The following is a 19,135-nucleotide window of genomic DNA, read 5'->3' as shown; positions in this document are numbered from 1 at the left end:
TAATTTCCAATCTGCAATAAATGCAAGATTATCTTGCGTGACTTGGGAGGGAGAGAGGAAAGCGAGGGGATGTAGGCCTGGTCTGCAAGTTTGGGATGAGTTCTCATCTATGCTGTTGCCTTTACTGGCAGCGCTGAAGAGTGATGTGTAATTAAGACCTGAGGCGTGGGTGCCCTCTGTCTGCACCGGGGGGGGGGGCGCGTTTATGTATTTGGAGCAAAGAATTGTTGGAAACAACAGAACTGGTGAACACTGCAATTAACACTCAAGCTGCACGTGTGGAAAACGTAGCACGCAATTTCTGTAATTGCAACTTATTTCTACAGCCCAAAGCACTTAACGAACTTTCGATGCTTTTTCATCCTCGGGACATATGCCAAGATCAAACCCTAGCGCTGGGTAGACTAAGCTGTTCCCTGACAGGCATTAACAGCGGGGAAGTGGGAGGTAGGGGAGATGGGGGCGGGGGTAATTTGATTTAATATGAAAATGAGAGGGAACAGCCCCGGGATAACATTTTAGGGCAATTTCCCTTTAACTTGTTTCTCGAAGTAAAGAACACGTAAAACCGTTAACAATACTAAAACGACTTCACATTGCGAGTCAGACTAACTACTGAGAGAATAAAATGCCCCCCTGACAACCCTGTTTTGAGTAACATCCCCCAACAATTCTCCAAGGGCAATCGCGTAGCGGCCAGGGGAATGAAGCAATGACACGACTATCCCGCTCGCGCGCGATACTGCGGTTTTCAAACAAGTCCGCACTGGCCTGAGTAACCTGAGCTTCCCGGCTTTCCCAGAAAGAGCTCCTAACTGACTTTCAGCCAATAAAGCAACGGTTCCAGAAACACATTTAATCTATTTTCTCGACCACCCTTTCCTGCTTCCCGTTTTCTTGAGAGTTTGTTTCAAAGGGCATTATGTAATTTCTAAGAACTTGGTAGAGAAGAGAAAAACTGGAACTATGCATCTTAGTTTGAAGATAGTTATAACACAGGTATATAATCTTTCTCCAGGAGGAAGGTTTCATAAGCGAACATTTTCGGAAAACCATAAACAGGCTTTTCTTAGAGTAATAAGTGTAGCATCTAATCAAACAAAGCCTTTAAAAGGGAAATACTATTCTCAGGAATTTCTTGTTTAGATAATGAACTGTGTGCCTCCTGTGTTCTTTGGAATAAACAGGCATCAAACGAAACAGGACAGCTCCATGCAAATAAGGGATGCTAGATCTCCTTTCTTAATGGCTATTCAGTATAATATACTCAACCAATCAAATGGTAGCATCTGGGATACCGCCTCTTAGTATAGAAGAGTTATATTAGGCATTTCTTGAACTTGAAATTTCTGTCGAAAGTATATTAGGCCTTGGTAAATCCTTCTCTTTACGGCCCCAAATCCATTTATTGGGCAGAGTTCAGTACTTGCTCCCTAAAGGGCAGTTTATCTAATGAGCTATTGGGCCAGGCGAGATTTTGTATCCGGCAATGCATCGGCCAAAGTGTATTCTAAGCTTTTAGTAAATTTTAGAAAACTCTTTTTAAGTGTAAAAACCAGAGTGTAAACACTTAACAAAATGGTGTATTTAAGACTGCACAGACTTCAAATGAGTTTCTCACTTTAACCTTTACAAAGGAATTTCTTGTAAAATGGTTTTGGAAATTTCTAACCGCGTAGCGGGCTTAGGCGAGAGAAAGTGAAAGTATTGGGGCAATATCCCATCATTTCCGCCCAGGAACTAAGTAAATGTACAGAAAGTTACAGAACTACTGTACCAAATACTTAATGTCTATTTTTTTTTTTGAAAACTTAACGGTCAAAGTATTACATTCAGATGAAAATCGTATGTGGAAAAGAACAAGTTAAAATTTGAAGAGCCAAGGATAGAACATAGTACCCAATGAGACTGCACGGTTGTTGGACGGTTTAAAGATAGACCAATCAGAGCCTGGACGTAATAGTTAAACATTTTTCTCATCCAATCACTACACCTTAGGTACTATAAATACTAGCAATGATGCCGGGCGACATATTTGTGCAAGTGTTTCGTATATTCATTTTAGGGCTTGTTTGTCATGGCTCGAACTAAACAAACTGCTCGCAAATCAACTGGCGGCAAGGCGCCGCGTAAGCAGCTAGCTACCAAGGCGGCCCGCAAGAGCGCGCCGGCTACGGGCGGCGTGAAGAAGCCGCACCGCTACCGGCCCGGCACGGTGGCCTTGCGCGAGATCCGTCGCTACCAGAAGTCCACGGAGCTGCTGATCCGTAAACTGCCGTTTCAGCGTCTCGTGCGCGAGATTGCCCAGGACTTCAAAACAGACCTCCGGTTTCAGAGCTCAGCCGTAATGGCACTGCAGGAGGCATGTGAAGCCTATCTTGTGGGTCTTTTCGAGGATACCAATCTGTGCGCCATTCATGCCAAGCGCGTCACCATTATGCCAAAGGACATCCAGTTAGCGCGCCGGATCCGTGGAGAGCGGGCATAATTACACTACCATTTTTCTTTGAAACCTCAACCAAAGGCTCTTTTCAGAGCCACCCATGTTTTCAAGTAAAGTGGCTGTAAGAAACTAGTTTTATCAACTCGTAAGTGGTTTAGTATCACTATCTGTTGGAAGTGAACGGATATAGCTCAACACTCCTAGGTCATGGGTACTTCTGGTTTAAATACCCCTGCATATGCGAACAAACTGGCCTTTTACAATGTTAAATATTGCTGTTCTTTTATGCACTAGCAACCAGTTTCAGAGGCACGGGAAAGAATTGGCATTTGCCCTGAACATTTTAAAAACATGGACTTTGAACATTAGTTGCAAAACATAAACAGGGATAGTATAGAGCTTTATCAAAACAATTGGATATGAGTAAAAAGCAAAACAGCTTTGAAAATGCTGATTTGTCATTAAGTATAAACAAATTTGCATTTCTTTGATCTTGATATTTTTGCGATTAACAAAACTTAGCGTGAAAGTTTGCCCTTTTAAATATTCTACTTAGAGTATTTTTGAAATCATAAAATGTTTCCTCTAAGCCTAGTTCCTCCAAGTACTGTAGCTACAAAGATGTAGCTCAGCTGAAGATCAAAGACTAACAGTCAAAGCGGGCTCTGCCGGCTCGCCACGCCCTTCGCGAGTTCCCGGGGCTTGGAGGAGGGGTTAAGGGAGGGCACTGTTGGCGTCACATTTCCCGCCTGCCTGCGCGCTTTCCTTTCTCTATATGGGGGAGGGGGGAACGGGGTAGTTATATAAAGATCGGCTCTCAGCTTCTTCGTCACTCGTTGGGTTGGTTTCTGCAGAACCATGTCTGGACGCGGCAAAGGCGGCAAGGGTCTCGGTAAGGGAGGCGCTAAGCGCCACCGCAAGGTGTTGCGAGACAACATCCAGGGTATCACCAAGCCCGCCATTCGGCGTCTGGCTCGGCGAGGTGGTGTGAAGCGCATCTCCGGCCTCATCTACGAGGAGACCCGCGGGGTGCTGAAGGTGTTCCTGGAGAACGTGATCCGGGACGCCGTCACCTACACCGAGCACGCCAAGCGCAAGACTGTCACCGCTATGGATGTGGTCTACGCGCTCAAACGCCAGGGGCGCACCCTCTACGGCTTCGGAGGTTAAGCATTGATTTCGCCATCCGGACCCTGCATTTCTCAACCAAAGGCCCTTTTCAGGGCCACCCAACTACTCAAAAAAGAAAGCTGTAATCACTAGCCAAGACACAGGAGTCTGCAGTTAAATATTGTAGTTAAAATGAACGGTATTAAGACATCTGTGAATCGGGACTGTAGGAATCAGGTAAAGTTCGGTCCGATATCTGTGTACCAACGTAGCTCCCTCGTTTCCACACTCCTGCCCCATTCTCTGGATCCTTGTAGGGGGAATACTCATTAAAGTGAAACCCCCCCCTGTGGCAAGAAACTTGAATCTGTTTCCATGAACAAAGAGAAACACTACCCAATCAGCAAGCCACATCCGTGGCTGTCAACCAATCAGAACTGATGATCTCATGTTCCGGAGGCGACCCATATTGGGGGGATGGGAAAGCCGGCGAGAAACGCCAAAGCTCAGGTTTAAATAATTCTTTTAAACTCGTCTTTTTACGGATTATAGGCCCTCAGACATCTGTATGGCTCTCAGTCATGTCCTGAGAACAGTAGTGACATTACCGCCACTAAAAGGGTGATTTGTCTCGATTGAGAAATCCGAAATGTTGGGCAGAAGAAACCAGATTCAAACTGCCAGAAAACCCAAGGCATTTAATTCGGGCAAATTTCAATTAATTACGGCGAATTTAAAATCTAGTTTATGGGGAAACGCGCTTCCCTTTCGGCAACAATACAGCCTTCAGCAGTTATCCATACTTTTTTCCTTCCTTCACAGAGGAATGAAAATTAGGATGATGGAAATGTTCTAAAATAGACTCTAGTGATTATTCAACTAATATACTAGAATTCATTGATTTGTATACTTAAAGTGGGTGAATTTTATGGTATATAAATTATATCGCCATCTCTCCCCCCCTCCCCGGGTGTCAGGAGAATAAGTTTGTTTGTGGAGTAGGCACTGTTGGTCTGTGATGAGGTGCTTCTGCCTCCTTGGTCTAGTCAATCATTGTTGCCACAGAAGGTTTTTAAGTTAGGATGTCCCTAGTCCAATAGTGCGTTCCAGTAGTATACCAGACTTAAAAAGTCAGCTGGAGAAGGGACATGAATTCATCTGAAGTTGGCTAATAGGGAAACAGCTTATTCTCATCTAAAAAGATACACACAAATGTCTCTGTCATTGGGTTATTTTTGGTATTTTTATAGAGGGCTGGTTTCAGCTTCAGTATTTTAGTTTCAGCTAGTGTTTCTCAAAGATTTTGGGGTCCCATGTCCCACCTGGTAACTGTCCTCCAAGATATCTTGGGGAATGATAAAAGTACCTAGCCTGGCTTAATTTAAACCGACAATGGGGAGAGTTCAGAGCGGCATCTGGGATGACAGAGGAGCAAAAAATGGGCCTGGCTGAGGGAGTGGTCACTTTGTTTTCCTGAGCTGGTGTCCTTCAGGAGATATGTATTGATTTCATGTAATGTGCCAGATACTGTTGTAGGCGTCAGTAAGCAAATTAGAATTTCCTGTCCTCCACTCACAGTATGTGTATTGAGGTGTGCGAATACAGATTTCCTACACTGGAGGAACTTGTATTTGCTGCATAAACCAGCCTCTGCTATTGGACTGTCTTTTTTAGTTCATAGCCTTGTCTATAGTATGCTCATTTTACTCATACCCACCACCACCCTGAGTGAAAATCTGTGAGCCTTCCTCAGTTTTAACTCATGAACTCATTTAGAACATATATAATGCTGCTTGATTTTCTACTTTTGCTTCATTCCTTAGACCTAGAGAAAACCTGTCATGCTGATTAAGGCAATAGCAGGTCAAGGAATCCTAGATGGAGAGTCAATCATGGCAGCATTCTTGTGGGCCTGGGCCTGGGGTGGGAGAGGCCTGGGCACTTGTGTAGAATATTCATGCATGTATTTATTCAACTCTGCCATGTGAGGACACAGTGAGAAGGCAGCAATTTATGAAGCAGTAATTGGGTCCTCATCAGACACAGGATCTGTCTGAATCTGTCCAGCACCTTGATCTCAGATTTAAATCTCTAGAACTTTGATGTTTGTTGTTCAAGCCACACAGTCTATGGTATTTTTGTTATAGCAGCCTGAAATAAGACATATTTTATGGATATAGAAAATACTTAATTTATCCCATCCTTCTGATGACAATTTACATTGTTTCCAGTTGTTTACTCTTACATTGTGCTTCAAGAAACTGTTCTTAGTGATCTCATCCACTTTCACCATTTATATGCTTATTCCCAAAATTTTACCTTCACTTCAGACCTCTCACCTGAATTCAATAATCTCCCTTTCCCAACTGCCTAGTCAATATTCCCTCCAGTGTCAAGAGACAAGATGTCAGCTGAGTAACCAGGCAGCAAAGTGTTTCTTAGAGCAGTCGTCAATACATTTCTCAAACCTTAAATCAAGGATGCTGATTATTCAGTTGGCTGGTTTATCAATTTAAGGATATACTTTAAAGAACTGTTACAACCATATTGTTTGAAAATTTCATTTAAAAAAAACCAAAAACCAAAAAAAAGAAAAACAATTAACAGCAGAAGAAAGGAGAGATTAGGTGGAAAGAGGGGTAAGGTACCAGGGAGCCTTCTGAGAGCCATTTTACCGCAAAGGAGGGAGATTTTCCCTTACAACCTAAAAGGCCTAGGGGTTCAGAACAGACTCCCTTAGTCAGTAAAAGGGAATTTACAAATTCTGCTTAGCCAGAAGCTTAGGGAGGAGACCTAGCCTAAGGATGAAAATCAGGAATGCTGAGGCAGTTTTAAAACAAAGATCTTCGGCTTTGGTGGGGGTGACTACACTCAGCATGATACCTGACTCAGACTCAGGAGGTACTGGCCTAGAAGATCTGGGGCCAGGACCCAGTGGAGGACGACGAGTTTGGGGAGCTGGGGAGCGAGAGAGGTCAAAGAGATCTTTCCTGACAATGCTCAGGGGAAGCATACTAGGAATGAACACCCAGCATTTTCTGTTAACGTATTCTAATTGATCTGGCTTCCTGTGAACTACCAGAAGCACCGTCGCAGGCTCTGCTAGTTTGTACTCAATGAATCTTCCTAGGATTAAAAATGCGCTCGGCGGCGATTCAGCTCAACTCCAGCCTTCCAGGAAATTGCCGAGAGAAACTACCTCCTTCCAGAAACCATAACCTGTAGCTTTTAGGCGATGTGGGGCAACGTACCCCTCCTAAATATTGAGAGCCAGGAATTCCAAACTACACGTTTTTCAGAGAATCCCTGAGGCCTCTCCCGCGAGCGTCCCTTAGTCCAGCCTTAGCCCCACCCAGAAGCAAGCCCCTGCTGCCCGATTGGCTGAAGGTACCACCACTCCTAGCAAACAGCAAAAGATTGGCTTAGAGGCGTTGTGAGAGCGAGCTGCTTGGCCTATGTAAAAAGTTAATACTCGTTCCACCAGTGTCAACCGTTAACCGCTCAACTCACGTACAGCTCTTTCTGGGAGAAAGTGGGCGGCCCTAAAAAGGGCCTTTAGAAAGAAAAAAAAAAGCATTAAGACGAGATTCTAACCGCCGAAGCCGTAGAGCGTGCGTCCCTGGCGCTTGAGCGCGTAGACCACGTCCATGGCTGTGACAGTCTTGCGCTTGGCGTGCTCGGTGTAGGTGACGGCGTCCCGGATCACGTTCTCTAGGAACACCTTCAGCACCCCGCGGGTCTCCTCGTAGATGAGGCCGGAGATGCGCTTTACACCACCTCGCCGAGCCAGACGCCGAATGGCGGGCTTGGTGATACCCTGGATGTTGTCGCGCAGAACTTTGCGGTGGCGCTTAGCACCACCCTTACCGAGACCCTTGCCACCTTTGCCGCGACCAGACATGGTTGCCCTAAGCCGCTCTATAGGTGCACTACGCAAATAGTGAGCTTGCTGGTTGGCCAAGAGTTATTATAAGCTGCAATCGGACCTCATTGAGAACTGAAAGTTCAGGCGGGAGAAGCAGCACTGCGACCGCCTCCTCGGCTCCTCCCCTCTCCGGCTAGTGATCCAATGACTACGTGGGAGAGAGAACATAGTAAATAGGTTCACTTTTAAACTCTGGATTGTTTTGCTCCCTTGGCTCTTTGCATCTGAAGTTATATCTGCCACTGATAATTTTAATAGAGGTTTTTATTTTATGACAAATACTGTACTTTCTCATTCAGAAGGGAGTGATTACTTGTGAAGCGTAGCTGAATATGACAGCCCCCATGTGTTTCTTTGGCCTAAGGACTATTTTTGAGCTGATTGATTTTTTTCTCTTAAAGTAGATACAAAAACATTTCTAAGAATAGAACTTACTTTTTTGTAAGGCACATTTACATTTATAAAGGAAATCTCAATTTGTGTCTCCTTCTCTGTATCAGGAAATGAGTGGAAATCACCAGAGAATCTCATCAATAAGAAGGAACTGGACTTAATTCTGTATAACATTATCTTTGTTCCTTTTCTTGGTAACTGGCTCTCTCCCACTTCTTTTGTCGTTAGCTTAAGATGATATTTAAGGTGGTAACTTGTGCCAATTTGAGGAATTTTGCTCAGTTTTTTTCTGGATCTCTCTCATGCATATGAGGTATCCATGTTACTAAAGAAACTTTCATTTTTCTCTTGTTAATCTGCCTTCTTAAGAACTTGGATGGGTAGAAGGAAAATTATTGTCCCTCAATTATACGTACAGTATGCCGATTATTTTGTGCTGTAGCAGAATAGCAGCAAAGGCAGGGAGGCTTTTCTGTGAACTCCCATTATCTGCCTAAAGACAACCTCCAAAAGGAACTCAGTTGTCATAAATCCCTTCCCAAGAAGTCTCATTAACCAGGGAAGTGTGATGCTTATCACAGGAAAGGAGACTAAAAGTTGACACTACACCCAGACATCCCTTGTCACAAAACTATTGTCTGCAAAAATTGTCAAGCTAAGAGAATTTTATTTGCGCCAACCTGAGGATTATAACCCAGAAGACAGCCCTTCAGGAAGCTCTGAGGACTGTTCTGCTTGTTAGAAGTCAAAGCAGTTATAAAAGTTTTTGAGACAAAGAGTTATATGTGAAAGTTACATATTGACAGTCTACATAATCCAGATCCGCAGGTACAAGGCAAGCGGTGGGGTCATTAAGACCCTTTCAGGATTGAGGAGAATGTTTTCTCCTAAGGTGTTACCTTGCTGGCACCAGAAGAAAACTGCTCTTTTCAAAGAGGCATTCCTGTGTCTTCCTAGGATGTCTGGTCAATGTGTAATGTACATGCACAATGCACTCTAAAGAGGGGTGGTGGCCCCAAACGGGCAAAGAATTTTAGGCTTAAAATTTTTCTTGTTCTCAAATTAACTACTTATTTATACCTTAGATGATTAATTTCTTGAATGTGTAAGCACATTTGACTGTCCTTTATGATTACTGTGTTCTGTTGATTCTCATTTTGTTGTTGGCTTTCTTCCTTTGATAACTATGTAAATTTAACAAGCTAATTCTCTATTCTTAGAAACAATGAACAGTACCTTTGTGTAAAGTTAAAAATATGTACAGTATATTGTATGTCTATTTACATGCAGTATTGTATATGTGCAGTCAAATTGTAACAATTCTACCTAATGAAACTGAAAAATGAAAAATTTTGTCCTGCCTTAAACATAATTTTATCACTATCATACCTCTCCCATCCTTAGAAGTAAGGGCTCGTTCACCCTTTCCTGAAAATCTTTTATTCTCCTGTAAGAGGCCTATATACCCCCTACCCTTTCCCTATTAAGATGGTATTTAAGTCTGAATTTTAGGACAGCCCAAGGAGTTAGTCATTTTTCCCTGGGTATCTCACACGTATACATGAGATATACATGTTATTTCTGTTTTTCTCTTGTTAATCTGTCTCATTTCAGGATTCTCAGCTAAGAACTCAGAAGGGTAGAGGGAAAATTTATTTTTCCTGCTATGGCTGTGTGACCAACTGGGTAACAATAATACTGATGGAACTTTTGTGAGGATTTAGTTTAGCTAATGTAAGCAAAGCATTAGAGCAGAGATTGGCACATAGACCTCGTACACAAACGTGACGTATTTTCACCTGGTATTGTTACTAAAGAGTCTACCTGAACTTGAGATATTGCCCTGAGGACTCATTTTCAGGTTTTAACCTGCAGCACAATATCAACAAATATGTATGTTAGTGAAGATTAAAAAACAAAAAACAAAAAAGCCCACAGCACTTAAAGTACAAGGCATTGAAAAAGTGTTTTGCTTTTCATATGTAACATGTAAAACATGGTTGTCCAAATATGTTCCTTTGTGCCTGCTTTGACAGTCTCAGGCTTCTGGCTTACCTGCAGCCTACTCTGGAGTACAGTTCAAATCTTTATACCAGCTGCCCACTGTTGTGTTAAATCTCCCTACACCACTCAGTGAGCTGTAACTCACTTTGATAGGGAACACAGGAAAGGCTGCTACTAAATTTTTAAGTCCTGATCTTGACTTCCTCCTTCCTTTCCTTTCAAAGTCTCTATAACAAACCAAAATTCATTCCAGCCTTCAACAGCATTAGCTGTAAACTTCAGCCTGTGGTGTAACATCACTCTGTGGGCCTAAGAAAAACCCTGTTTGACTGAGGATCTTCAGACAGCCATTTAAAGATAGTCTGCACATTAAGCACCCTCTTTTGTCTCCAACCCAACCTGTCACCCCTGTAATATAAAGTAATAGACGCTTAATGCCATGATATTCAAATGCTGGCACCACCCCCAGTCCAAAGTGTTCAGTACATTTTCTTTCACAAGTATGATTTTCTTCCATGCTTTGATTTTAAAATGCCTGAAGTTTTATTTCTAAACTGAGCACAATCGATGCAACTAAATAATGTAAAATGAAAAAGAAATTTAGAAGCTAAAGTTTATTTCATATTTTGAAACAACACTTAGACTAAGAGATGATACACAGCTCAGGAAAATAGCACGTATATAATGCTATGTGCACCCTAACCAATGCGCATTATCCTAACAACACTATTAAGGAGGGTAGTGTTACCCTCATTTTTCTGATGGAGTAATTGATTTGTCTAATATAACACATTAAGTGGTAAAGCTGGAATTTGAACCCTGGCAAGTTAGCATCTAAATGCTGTGTGTACAGAGCATGCCATAGAAGGATTAACAAGGTTACAGATTAAGATGATGCCAATTTTTCCTAGACGCTGCACATTTCTTCTGTCAAGATGCCAAAGTAAACGAAAACTTAAAAGCCAAATCCATATTCCTTGGCTGGGAGGGGAGGGAAAGGAAGCAGCAGCCAGTTCCAGCCACTAAGTACACTGTCTGATCCTTTGACAAGAATGGGCACTATTTTTCCCCGCTAAGAAATCTGATGAGGCCCTGTGCCTAAAACACCTCCCCCCCACCAAGATACATAAAATATTAAAGGTCGAACAGTGTTCCATAAAAGCCAGCACAGTTATAAACAAGGAAAGGAAAAACCAAGGTACTTGGACTGCAGCAGGGGCCAAGAACTTGGGGTAGATGAGGCAAAGCAACCTTAGTTTAAGCCAGGAGCATTGGTGCTTCTGACAGAACCCTTAAATGGGTAAAAAAAAATCCGTGCCAGGCAGAACAGCTTCTACCAGCCCAGAAAAATAAAATGTTAAAAACTATACACAAGAAATATTCAACGTTACTCTTAGAAGCAATTACTTTGTAAACCGAAAGTTTATTGAAACCCCGGAATGCAAATAAACCAACTCACATTTAAGCTTCTGTATATTGTTAGTTTTGTTGTTGGGCGAGTCGTTCCAATTATTTTAGCAGGGTGTTATCAATTCCCATCTCAGAGGTAGGCAGAGAAACTACTGAAATAAGGAATGAAAAGCAATTCTTTGCACTTGGTGGCTGTCATGATCCTCAGCATCCTATATTATTGTAAAGTTAAAGACAGCTTGTAAAATAGTGTGATATGGCAGGATTTACCTAATCAAGAATATCTGGGGTGTGGGGTGGAATCCTGCCGTACTCCATTTTTGGTTACCCCCTTAAGGCACAGCTCTTCAAAGCGAAACTGTAGGTGGCTCTGAAAAGAGCCTTTGGGTTTAACGGTGGCACTCAGTTTTTAACGGTTTACGCCCTCTCCCCGCGGATGCGGCGCGCGAGCTGGATGTCCTTGGGCATGATGGTGACGCGCTTGGCGTGGATGGCGCACAGGTTGGTGTCCTCGAAGAGCCCCACCAGGTAGGCCTCGCACGCCTCCTGCAGCGCCATCACGGCCGAGCTCTGGAAGCGCAGGTCGGTCTTGAAGTCCTGCGCGATCTCGCGCACCAGCCGCTGGAACGGCAGCTTGCGGATCAGCAGCTCCGTGGACTTCTGGTAGCGGCGGATCTCGCGCAGGGCCACCGTGCCGGGCCGGTAGCGGTGCGGCTTCTTCACGCCGCCCGTGGCCGGCGCGCTCTTGCGGGCCGCCTTGGTGGCCAGCTGCTTGCGCGGCGCCTTGCCGCCGGTGGACTTGCGGGCTGTCTGCTTGGTACGAGCCATCACGAAACACCACGAAGACTGCCTTCACAGACGCCGGTGAAAGACGCTCAGCCCTCCTCCTTTTATACAGCCAGACCATCGACTATTGGGCCCAAGACCATTCAAAAGTCCCCGCGCCCTCTCCGGATTGGTCCATTTCTGCGCCCCGCTGCCCGGATTAAGAGCTGCCTTCAGGTTGGCGAATGAATACTAAACCCTGTCCTTTACCACAGCGGCTTTGACGCCCTGACGTCATTTTATTTACCCGTTCTCTTCTGTATCCATTGTGGACAGAAACCTTTTGAGGTCTTTACAAATGTACAGCAAGGCAGTTACACACAAACAACGCAAATATCGCCAAATAGATTAAAAAAAAAAAAACCCTGCAACAACTAAAGGTAATTTGGAATTTTAAACATGTGGGTTGCATCTAAAGATACTCAATTTTATTGGGTGTGGCACAAGTATTGTGGACGATGCTTTTGACAAGATCGGAGTATCAAGGATCTGTAACTTACTCTCAATTGCTTCAGCGAAGTATGTAATGCTTTTTAAACTGTTAAATCTAGTCGCGGAAGTCTGGTGTGTCCCGTAACTTCACCAAAAATTGACGGTTAGTTTTTAAGACTCCCGCGCCTTCGACTACCATGCTTTCCTTGTTCAGTTCGAAAAACGTTCCAAAAGTCACTACAGAAACAGAGGGCAACTTCTCTAACTGGAACCTCACTCACTTTATCTGGTTTACAATAACATCGTGTGGCTTATTACAGCTAACTTACTCTTAAAGATTTATTGGGCCTAACGATTTCCCGTGGGCGATTCACTTACTACTTGTGGATTTTCGCTTGGTGTCAGAATCTTAATATGGGCAGAATGAAAAAGCGTTAACAACTCTTCAAAAGGAAAAGGTGGGTGGCTCTGAAAAGAGCCTTTGTAAGACTTGGCTTTTTTGGATAATGGACAACAAAAGTGTCGTACAAGAAAATCAACACTTTACTTGCCCTTGGCCTTGTGGTGGCTCTCTGTCTTCTTGGGCAGCAGCACAGCCTGGATGTTAGGTAGGACTCCACCCTGCGCAATGGTCACGCGCCCCAACAGCTTATTAAGTTCCTCGTCGTTGCGGATGGCCAACTGCAGGTGGCGCGGGATAATGCGCGTTTTCTTGTTGTCGCGGGCGGCGTTGCCCGCCAGCTCCAGGATCTCGGCCGTCAGGTACTCCAGCACCGCCGCCAGATACACCGGCGCGCCGGCCCCAACCCGCTCCGAGTAATTGCCCTTGCGCAGCAGGCGGTGCACTCGGCCCACTGGAAACTGGAGCCCTGCCCGCGAGGAGCGGGTCTTGGCCTTGGCGCGAGCCTTACCACCCTGTTTCCCACGCCCTGACATTACTAAAAGCGAAAAGCAGACAAAGCTCCGAGAAACACACCAACAGAATAAAAGGAATCCCACGGCGAGAGAACTATTTATACTAACTGGAAGTAGGCTGTGTGCAACTCTCCCATTGGCTATTATCAAAGAACCAATGGGAAAGCAGAACCTGCATCCTTCATTTGCATACAATGCTCTCTAATGTGAGTTTTGTTTGTTCCAATCTCAGTCTGATGGGCCTTTAGTAATAATTGCATCTATTTCGTTTCCTTAAATAGAGAAATGCAGTCAGAAGCAGGAGTGATTGTTCTCGTTGTTCTGATTTTCGGCTACTGGAATTGTGATTTATTACTTTTGGAAAGGAATAAACACAGAATAATTTCTAAACAGATATTTAAGAGGTAGGTGTTTCTATGACAGATGTTGCTTTGACCCTTCTAACTCTTGTAACAGAAAAGAGGGAGAGAGGAGACATAATTCTTTGTCCTGGCCCAAGTCTTCTTAAACTAGCTGAACAATGAGAACTGAAGGCAAGAACGAGACGATCAAGTCTTCTGTTTTATTCATCTTACCTATGATGCCTTCCAGGATCACCTGGGAGGTATGTAGAGCGAATACTGTCCTTATTTTAGAGACTGAGAAACAGACACCCAAGTTTATGTTCCTTAAGGTAACAGAGTTAATGGGACCAAGGACTCCAAACTCCTGCTGGAAAAGTCTTTGCCATAATTCCCCAGTGCCACTCCCAACCATCCTACCCTCCCCGCTCCTTTCTCACTTATCTATGTCACTGGGCCACCGCACAAAATTCTAATTACTTCAGAAGACTCCCATCATCCTCCATGTTAAACTGGACCTCTTGTGGTTAGAGTGCTGAAAACTTTGCAGAGCGTAAGTATATGGATCTCAGGACTCTCAGGAAAAGAAAGAACAAAGCACCCCTTCATATTAAATAGAAATATTCAACATGAGATTACAGCATATATTATAAAACACTATTAATATTACTACAGGGTGTGAGAAAATAGTACTCTCAATCCAACTCTGTCAAAGAACCACATTTTGATCTAGGGAACCTGGCAGGAGAGTAATGATGCTCATCTTCTGTTTCGTTTTACCTTCTCTGAAGTCTGACTTACATGATTGTTTTTTCTCTGAACAGTATACAGTTTCCTTATTATTATCTTCACTATCAACAACAATAAACATTAATACCCATTGATTCAGTGCCTTTGAAATGTTTCAAAACCCCCTGATGGAGATGTAAAAAGAAATCTCAGATGTTATCTCAAAGACTATACTTTTAAAAAAGAGTTGGTGGGGGGTTGGGTAGAGGGCAGGGCAAGGAGTGTATACCTAAAGATTAAATAGTAGAGCATATCCTGCTTCCAAAAATGAAGGTTTTTAGCAATAATTATAAGAGCCACATGGAGGAGGAGAGTAATCACTGTGAACTATAAGGGTCAAGAGAATCATGAGGTGTACATTCAGCATTTATTCAACATATATTTACTAAACACATGCTAAGTGCCAGAACCTAAGTGTTCTAGGCAGTGAAGTAGTATGCCCTTGTAATTGTTGGATAGGGAAAATTCTACCCTTCTAGGTTTTTCCAGCTGGTCTAAGAATTAAGTTGACATAAGACAGATTAACAGGAGAAAATCAAATTTGAGAGGGGAAGGGCATAAGAAAAAAATGAGGCTTGTATGCCATCTAAGAGAAAGGGGCAGAGGCTTGGGACTTCAAAGAGTAGGAAGGCAATTTAAGAAGATGAATAAGCAAGTGTTTTGTAAATAAAATGTTTGATGGGCCAAAGAATGTGACACTCTGAGAGGAATTTTAATCAACGGTCTTTGCTCAGTTACTCCCTGTCAACAATATTTAGTACAAATTATTCTATAGTTATCTGTGGTGATAAATCCCTTCCTGAAATGGATCCTCTACCTAAACTCTTTTAGGCTTTTTAGTGGGGAAGGTCAGAGTTTCCTCCTGTATCTCTTGGGCCTTGATGGCTTTCAACTGGAAGTAATCTGCATGCTACGTGGCACTTCTTGGGAAGGCCTGCCCTGAACTCCAACATTGTCATATCAATTTACTAATTAGACCAGCCAAAGAAACTAGAAGGGAAGAAGGGGAATTGTTCCTGCTCCTACAGAGGCCACGTGGGGATCCTGGACCTCCACCTCAACCCAGCAATAGGAGACACTTCTTCCTTGTCAGTGTCAAAGGAGGTTGGGGGAGAAACTTGGACTGCCACTCCCACCTAACAATGAGGCAGTGCCCCTCCTTCTACCCCAGGCACAGGGAGGAGTCTCTTAAGACCAAAAATTTAAAAACGATTGAGACTCTCACCCAAAATGTTGTTTTTCTTTTTTTAAAAGTTACTCTCATACTATTAAAGAGGGAAAATCTCCATTTTAAGTGAAAAATAACATATTGAGACCCAGATGACACAGATGTTAGAATTGGCCTACTAGGTATTCTAAACCAGCCATCATAAAATACTTAAATGAGCAAAGTTGGTGTCTCATCAGAATCAACTGGGGAGTTTCACGAATTTTACTTCTGGCTTCTCTCAAGTACAGGTATCTGAATTTTCTCTTTTTAAATTTCCCATTCACCTGTTAAAGATCAACCAGCTATCAGTACAGATGTCAAAACAGCCTAATTTTGAGTTTAGGAGGCCCAGGTTTTGGTTTGGGCTTCTCAACTGAGGCTATACTTTAAGGTAAAATATCAACTATCAGGAATTAAGGAGAGAGAGAAAAGTAAGGAAGGCAAAAGCAAGCAGGCAAGTTACAGTTATGAAGAACAAGATGAGGAAAAAAATAATCCCTACCTCAGGAGATATTTCTGAAGAGGCTGAGGATAGTCTTACTACCCAGACCTCACCCCTCCAGGGGAGAACATAAGGACTTTAAGGATTTTAAACTGCAGCTTGAGTCCAAAAAACATTTTTTCCCCTGGGGATGGGGGGAGAGGTTATGATCTCAAAAACAAAATTTTTGGTTTCTAAGGCAAGCTTCTCTTTCACAACTGTATTTTGTGTATACTGAGATAGGAAATACTTCTTAAAATAGCAGTCGACTGATTTGTGTGGGATCTGGGAAAAGATTAAATTTTCTTTTAAAAGTAGTCTGTCCTTTGAGAAATTCTACTTCAAGTTTTATCCATCCAAACACACAGTTGTGTGTGTCACCTACAATACTCTGCTCAGAAATTGAGAGAAAATATTTTTCTTCTCTTTTAATACGCAGTCAACTGCTGGCTCTTTTCCCAGCTTCTCTTCCTCTCCAACCCGGGACCTAGACCAGCCCCACTGACTCCTCTTCCTCAGCCAAGGCCCTTCCTGTTGGGATTATTTGTAGAGCCGCGGGTTCCTTAAGAAAAACTAGCACAACTTCTCCAACTGAGGCCCCCCGGGTCAGTGACAAGGTGGCGCCAGACTGAGAATGGAGGGAAATTCAAATCTTTTGACCCTCCTAGAGCCCACGGAGTGCCACACTCACAAATCCTTCTAGTAGCATTTTCGAACGGTAAATCACCCAGGAAACGGGAGCCCAGATTCCAGGGATGCAGGAAAAATGGAAAGGACTTTAGGTAGGCTGTTACCACCGGTAAACAATTCTAACGCAAAATTAGGAAGTTCCAACTGTGCACGAAAATTTCGAGGTAATGTCTCCAACAGAAAGGCCTACAGCAGCCACAAATGATTTTGTTGTTTCCCCAGTGCCGGGGTGAGTTCAGTTCCAGCGAGGAAATGCCCCTACATATTCTTCAACGCAGCCAGGACATCTCAAAGATCCCTCAGACTCCTCCCCCTCCTTAGGGCAGCTTCAATAATCATTCCCTGAGGGTCTCTACTCTGTCTGATTCTAACCCATTCATTACCCGTCAGAGAAATTCCAATCTCCAGAAACTTTTAACAGGCAGGGTGGGGAGGAGTGCGCACTTATAACAGTTTAACGAGTACCTGGACTTTTAGTCTAGGGAAAACGGAAAATGTGATGTGAAAGTTTTCTGGGTATGGCAATACAGCAGTGTGTTTTTTTTCTTAAAAAAAAAAAAGACATTAAAGAGTTGACCTTTAAAGTAGAATTTGGCTCTAGCTGTTAAGATTGCTTGTACTATCAACACTGTTGGAGTATATCCCTTAGTAGGGCAAAACCGCAGTTACCCCACTAAGAAGCAGCAGTTATAGCTCTTTTTTGACAAAGTGGGTGGCTCTGAAAAGAGCCTTTGGATTAAAGAGTACTTCTGCAAGCACTTACTTGGAACTGGTATACTTGGTGACGGCCTTGGTGCCCTCGGACACGGCGTGCTTGGCCAGTTCCCCGGGCAACAGCAGGCGCACAGCTGTTTGGATCTCCCGAGACGTGATGGTCGAGCGCTTGTTGTAATGCGCCAGGCGCGAAGCCTCACCAGCGATCCGCTCGAAGATATCGTTGACGAAGGAGTTCATGATACCCATAGCCTTGGATGAAATACCAGTATCAGGGTGTACCTGCTTTAGTACTTTGTACACGTAAATAGAGTAGCTCTCTTTACGAGTACGCTTGCGCTTCTTGCCATCTTTCTTCTGCGCTTTAGTGATGGCTTTTTTAGACCCCTTCTTCGGGGCCGGAGCAGACTTAGACGGCTCAGGCATCGTTAATCCTAACAGCTCCAAATGAACCTAACTGTACTCTCCACAAGGATCGGCGGGGTGAAGAGTCCACATCCCATTCTCTTATAGTTCTGCAATGCAAATGAAGGTTCAAGATCTTGCACTTCTGATTGGACAAGAGCAGTACTTTTGTTTTTTATCAAGGGGGAGGGTTTATGCAAATAAAGGCTCCACATAGTCTTTTTCTATTGGATAGAGGGAAACACCGTATTTTGACCAATCGGATAGCTTACAGACTCGTCTTTGTACTACGTATAAAATGATTTTTTCTGCTACTTTCTATTTTTACACACAAGTTTTGCTAGTCAGTTTTACCAGCTGGTTATCATGTCTGGACGTGGTAAACAAAGTGGTAAAGCTAGAGCTAAAGCCAAGAGTTGCTTTTTCCGAGTTGGTTTGTAGTTCCCGGTGGGCCGAGTGCATCGCTTGCGGCGTAAAAGCAACTACTCCGAGCTGGTGGGGGCTGGCGCGCCCGTGTACCTGGCGGCGGTGCTGGAGTCCCTGACGGCCGAGATCCTGGAGCTGGCGGGCAACGCGTCCCGCGACAAGATGCAGATCATCATGCGCCACCTGCAGGTGGCCATCCGCAATGACGAGGAGCTCAACAAGCTGCTGGGCAGTCACCATTGCTCAGGGCGGCGTCCTGCCCAACATCCAGTCCGTGCTGCTGCCCAAGAAGACCGAGAGCCACCACAAGGGCAAGGGCAAGGGCAAGTAAAGCCTAGACGAAAGAACGAATTCCTACTTTTCATTAACCCTGTAAAGGCTCTTTTCAGAGCCATCTACATTATCACAAGAAAAGCTGGTAGCCAGGTTGTGCTGTGTTGGTGGTATCTATTTAGGAAGAATAAGACATCATTAAAATACCGAGCTGCAGATAAATTGGCCGTCCCACAAGCATTTCAGTGCATACCAGGTGAAATTTCTGTAACCAACAAAGGTATTTACAAAAAGGCAGGAGTGTCACAGATACGTAGACAAAAACAATGTTTCCCTTTGCCGAAAATAA

At 43.7% G+C, this 19,135-nt stretch overlaps 6 protein-coding genes and 1 pseudogene across 6 annotated transcripts; 3 read left to right on the top strand and 4 right to left on the bottom strand.

Moving 5' to 3' along the window:
• Positions 1-2,071: 2,071 nt before the first annotated feature.
• On the top strand, positions 2,072-2,575 carry H3C1 (H3 clustered histone 1). The gene has a single exon (XM_072944720.1). It carries the CDS (start codon positions 2,078-2,080, stop codon positions 2,486-2,488), a length of 411 nt encoding a protein of 136 aa, XP_072800821.1. The 5' UTR covers positions 2,072-2,077; the 3' UTR covers positions 2,489-2,575.
• A 723-nt stretch (positions 2,576-3,298) lies between these two features.
• Positions 3,299-3,867, top strand: H4C1 (H4 clustered histone 1). The gene has a single exon (XM_031688003.2). It carries the CDS (start codon positions 3,302-3,304, stop codon positions 3,611-3,613), a length of 312 nt encoding a protein of 103 aa, XP_031543863.2. The 5' UTR covers positions 3,299-3,301; the 3' UTR covers positions 3,614-3,867.
• A 3,258-nt stretch (positions 3,868-7,125) lies between these two features.
• H4C2 (H4 clustered histone 2) lies at positions 7,126-7,462 on the bottom strand. Its single transcript, XM_015251763.3, has one exon. The coding sequence runs from the start codon at positions 7,452-7,454 to the stop codon at positions 7,143-7,145; it is 312 nt and encodes a 103-aa protein (XP_015107249.1). The 5' UTR covers positions 7,455-7,462; the 3' UTR covers positions 7,126-7,142.
• Positions 7,463-11,278: 3,816 nt separating this feature from the next.
• Positions 11,279-12,437, bottom strand: H3C2 (H3 clustered histone 2). Its single transcript, XM_072945570.1, has 2 exons — positions 11,556-12,437; positions 11,279-11,437 (listed from the first exon to the last, which is right to left on the bottom strand). The coding sequence occupies exon 1, from the start codon at positions 12,111-12,113 to the stop codon at positions 11,703-11,705; it is 411 nt and encodes a 136-aa protein (XP_072801671.1). The 5' UTR covers positions 12,114-12,437; the 3' UTR covers positions 11,279-11,437; positions 11,556-11,702.
• A 194-nt stretch (positions 12,438-12,631) lies between these two features.
• On the bottom strand, positions 12,632-13,478 carry H2AC4 (H2A clustered histone 4). The gene has a single exon (XM_031688263.2). It carries the CDS (start codon positions 13,476-13,478, stop codon positions 13,086-13,088), a length of 393 nt encoding a protein of 130 aa, XP_031544123.1. The 3' UTR covers positions 12,632-13,085.
• A 4,249-nt stretch (positions 13,479-17,727) lies between these two features.
• On the bottom strand, positions 17,728-18,129 carry LOC102540800 (histone H2B type 1-B-like). The gene has a single exon (XM_015251762.3). It carries the CDS (start codon positions 18,106-18,108, stop codon positions 17,728-17,730), a length of 381 nt encoding a protein of 126 aa, XP_015107248.1. The 5' UTR covers positions 18,109-18,129.
• Positions 18,130-18,453: 324 nt separating this feature from the next.
• On the top strand, positions 18,454-18,844 carry LOC140687876 (histone H2A type 3-like; annotated as a pseudogene).
• Positions 18,845-19,135: the final 291 nt, after the last annotated feature.

Source organism: Vicugna pacos, chromosome 20 (genome assembly GCF_048564905.1).
Source record: "Vicugna pacos chromosome 20, VicPac4, whole genome shotgun sequence".
NCBI lineage: Eukaryota > Metazoa > Chordata > Mammalia > Artiodactyla > Camelidae > Vicugna > Vicugna pacos.
Note: the sequence above shows the minus strand (reverse complement) of the source record. Positions and strands in the feature narration are given on the sequence as shown.

Excerpts from the sequence above, each read along its gene's own strand:
- H4C1 (XM_031688003.2), top strand. The coding sequence starts at position 3,302 with ATGTCTGGACGCGGCAAAGGCGGCAAGGGTCTCGGTAAGGGAGGCGCT.
- H3C1 (XM_072944720.1), top strand. The coding sequence starts at position 2,078 with ATGGCTCGAACTAAACAAACTGCTCGCAAATCAACTGGCGGCAAGGCG.
- H2AC4 (XM_031688263.2), bottom strand. The coding sequence starts at position 13,478 with ATGTCAGGGCGTGGGAAACAGGGTGGTAAGGCTCGCGCCAAGGCCAAG.
- H4C2 (XM_015251763.3), bottom strand. The coding sequence starts at position 7,454 with ATGTCTGGTCGCGGCAAAGGTGGCAAGGGTCTCGGTAAGGGTGGTGCT.
- H3C2 (XM_072945570.1), bottom strand. The coding sequence starts at position 12,113 with ATGGCTCGTACCAAGCAGACAGCCCGCAAGTCCACCGGCGGCAAGGCG.
- LOC102540800 (XM_015251762.3), bottom strand. The coding sequence starts at position 18,108 with ATGCCTGAGCCGTCTAAGTCTGCTCCGGCCCCGAAGAAGGGGTCTAAA.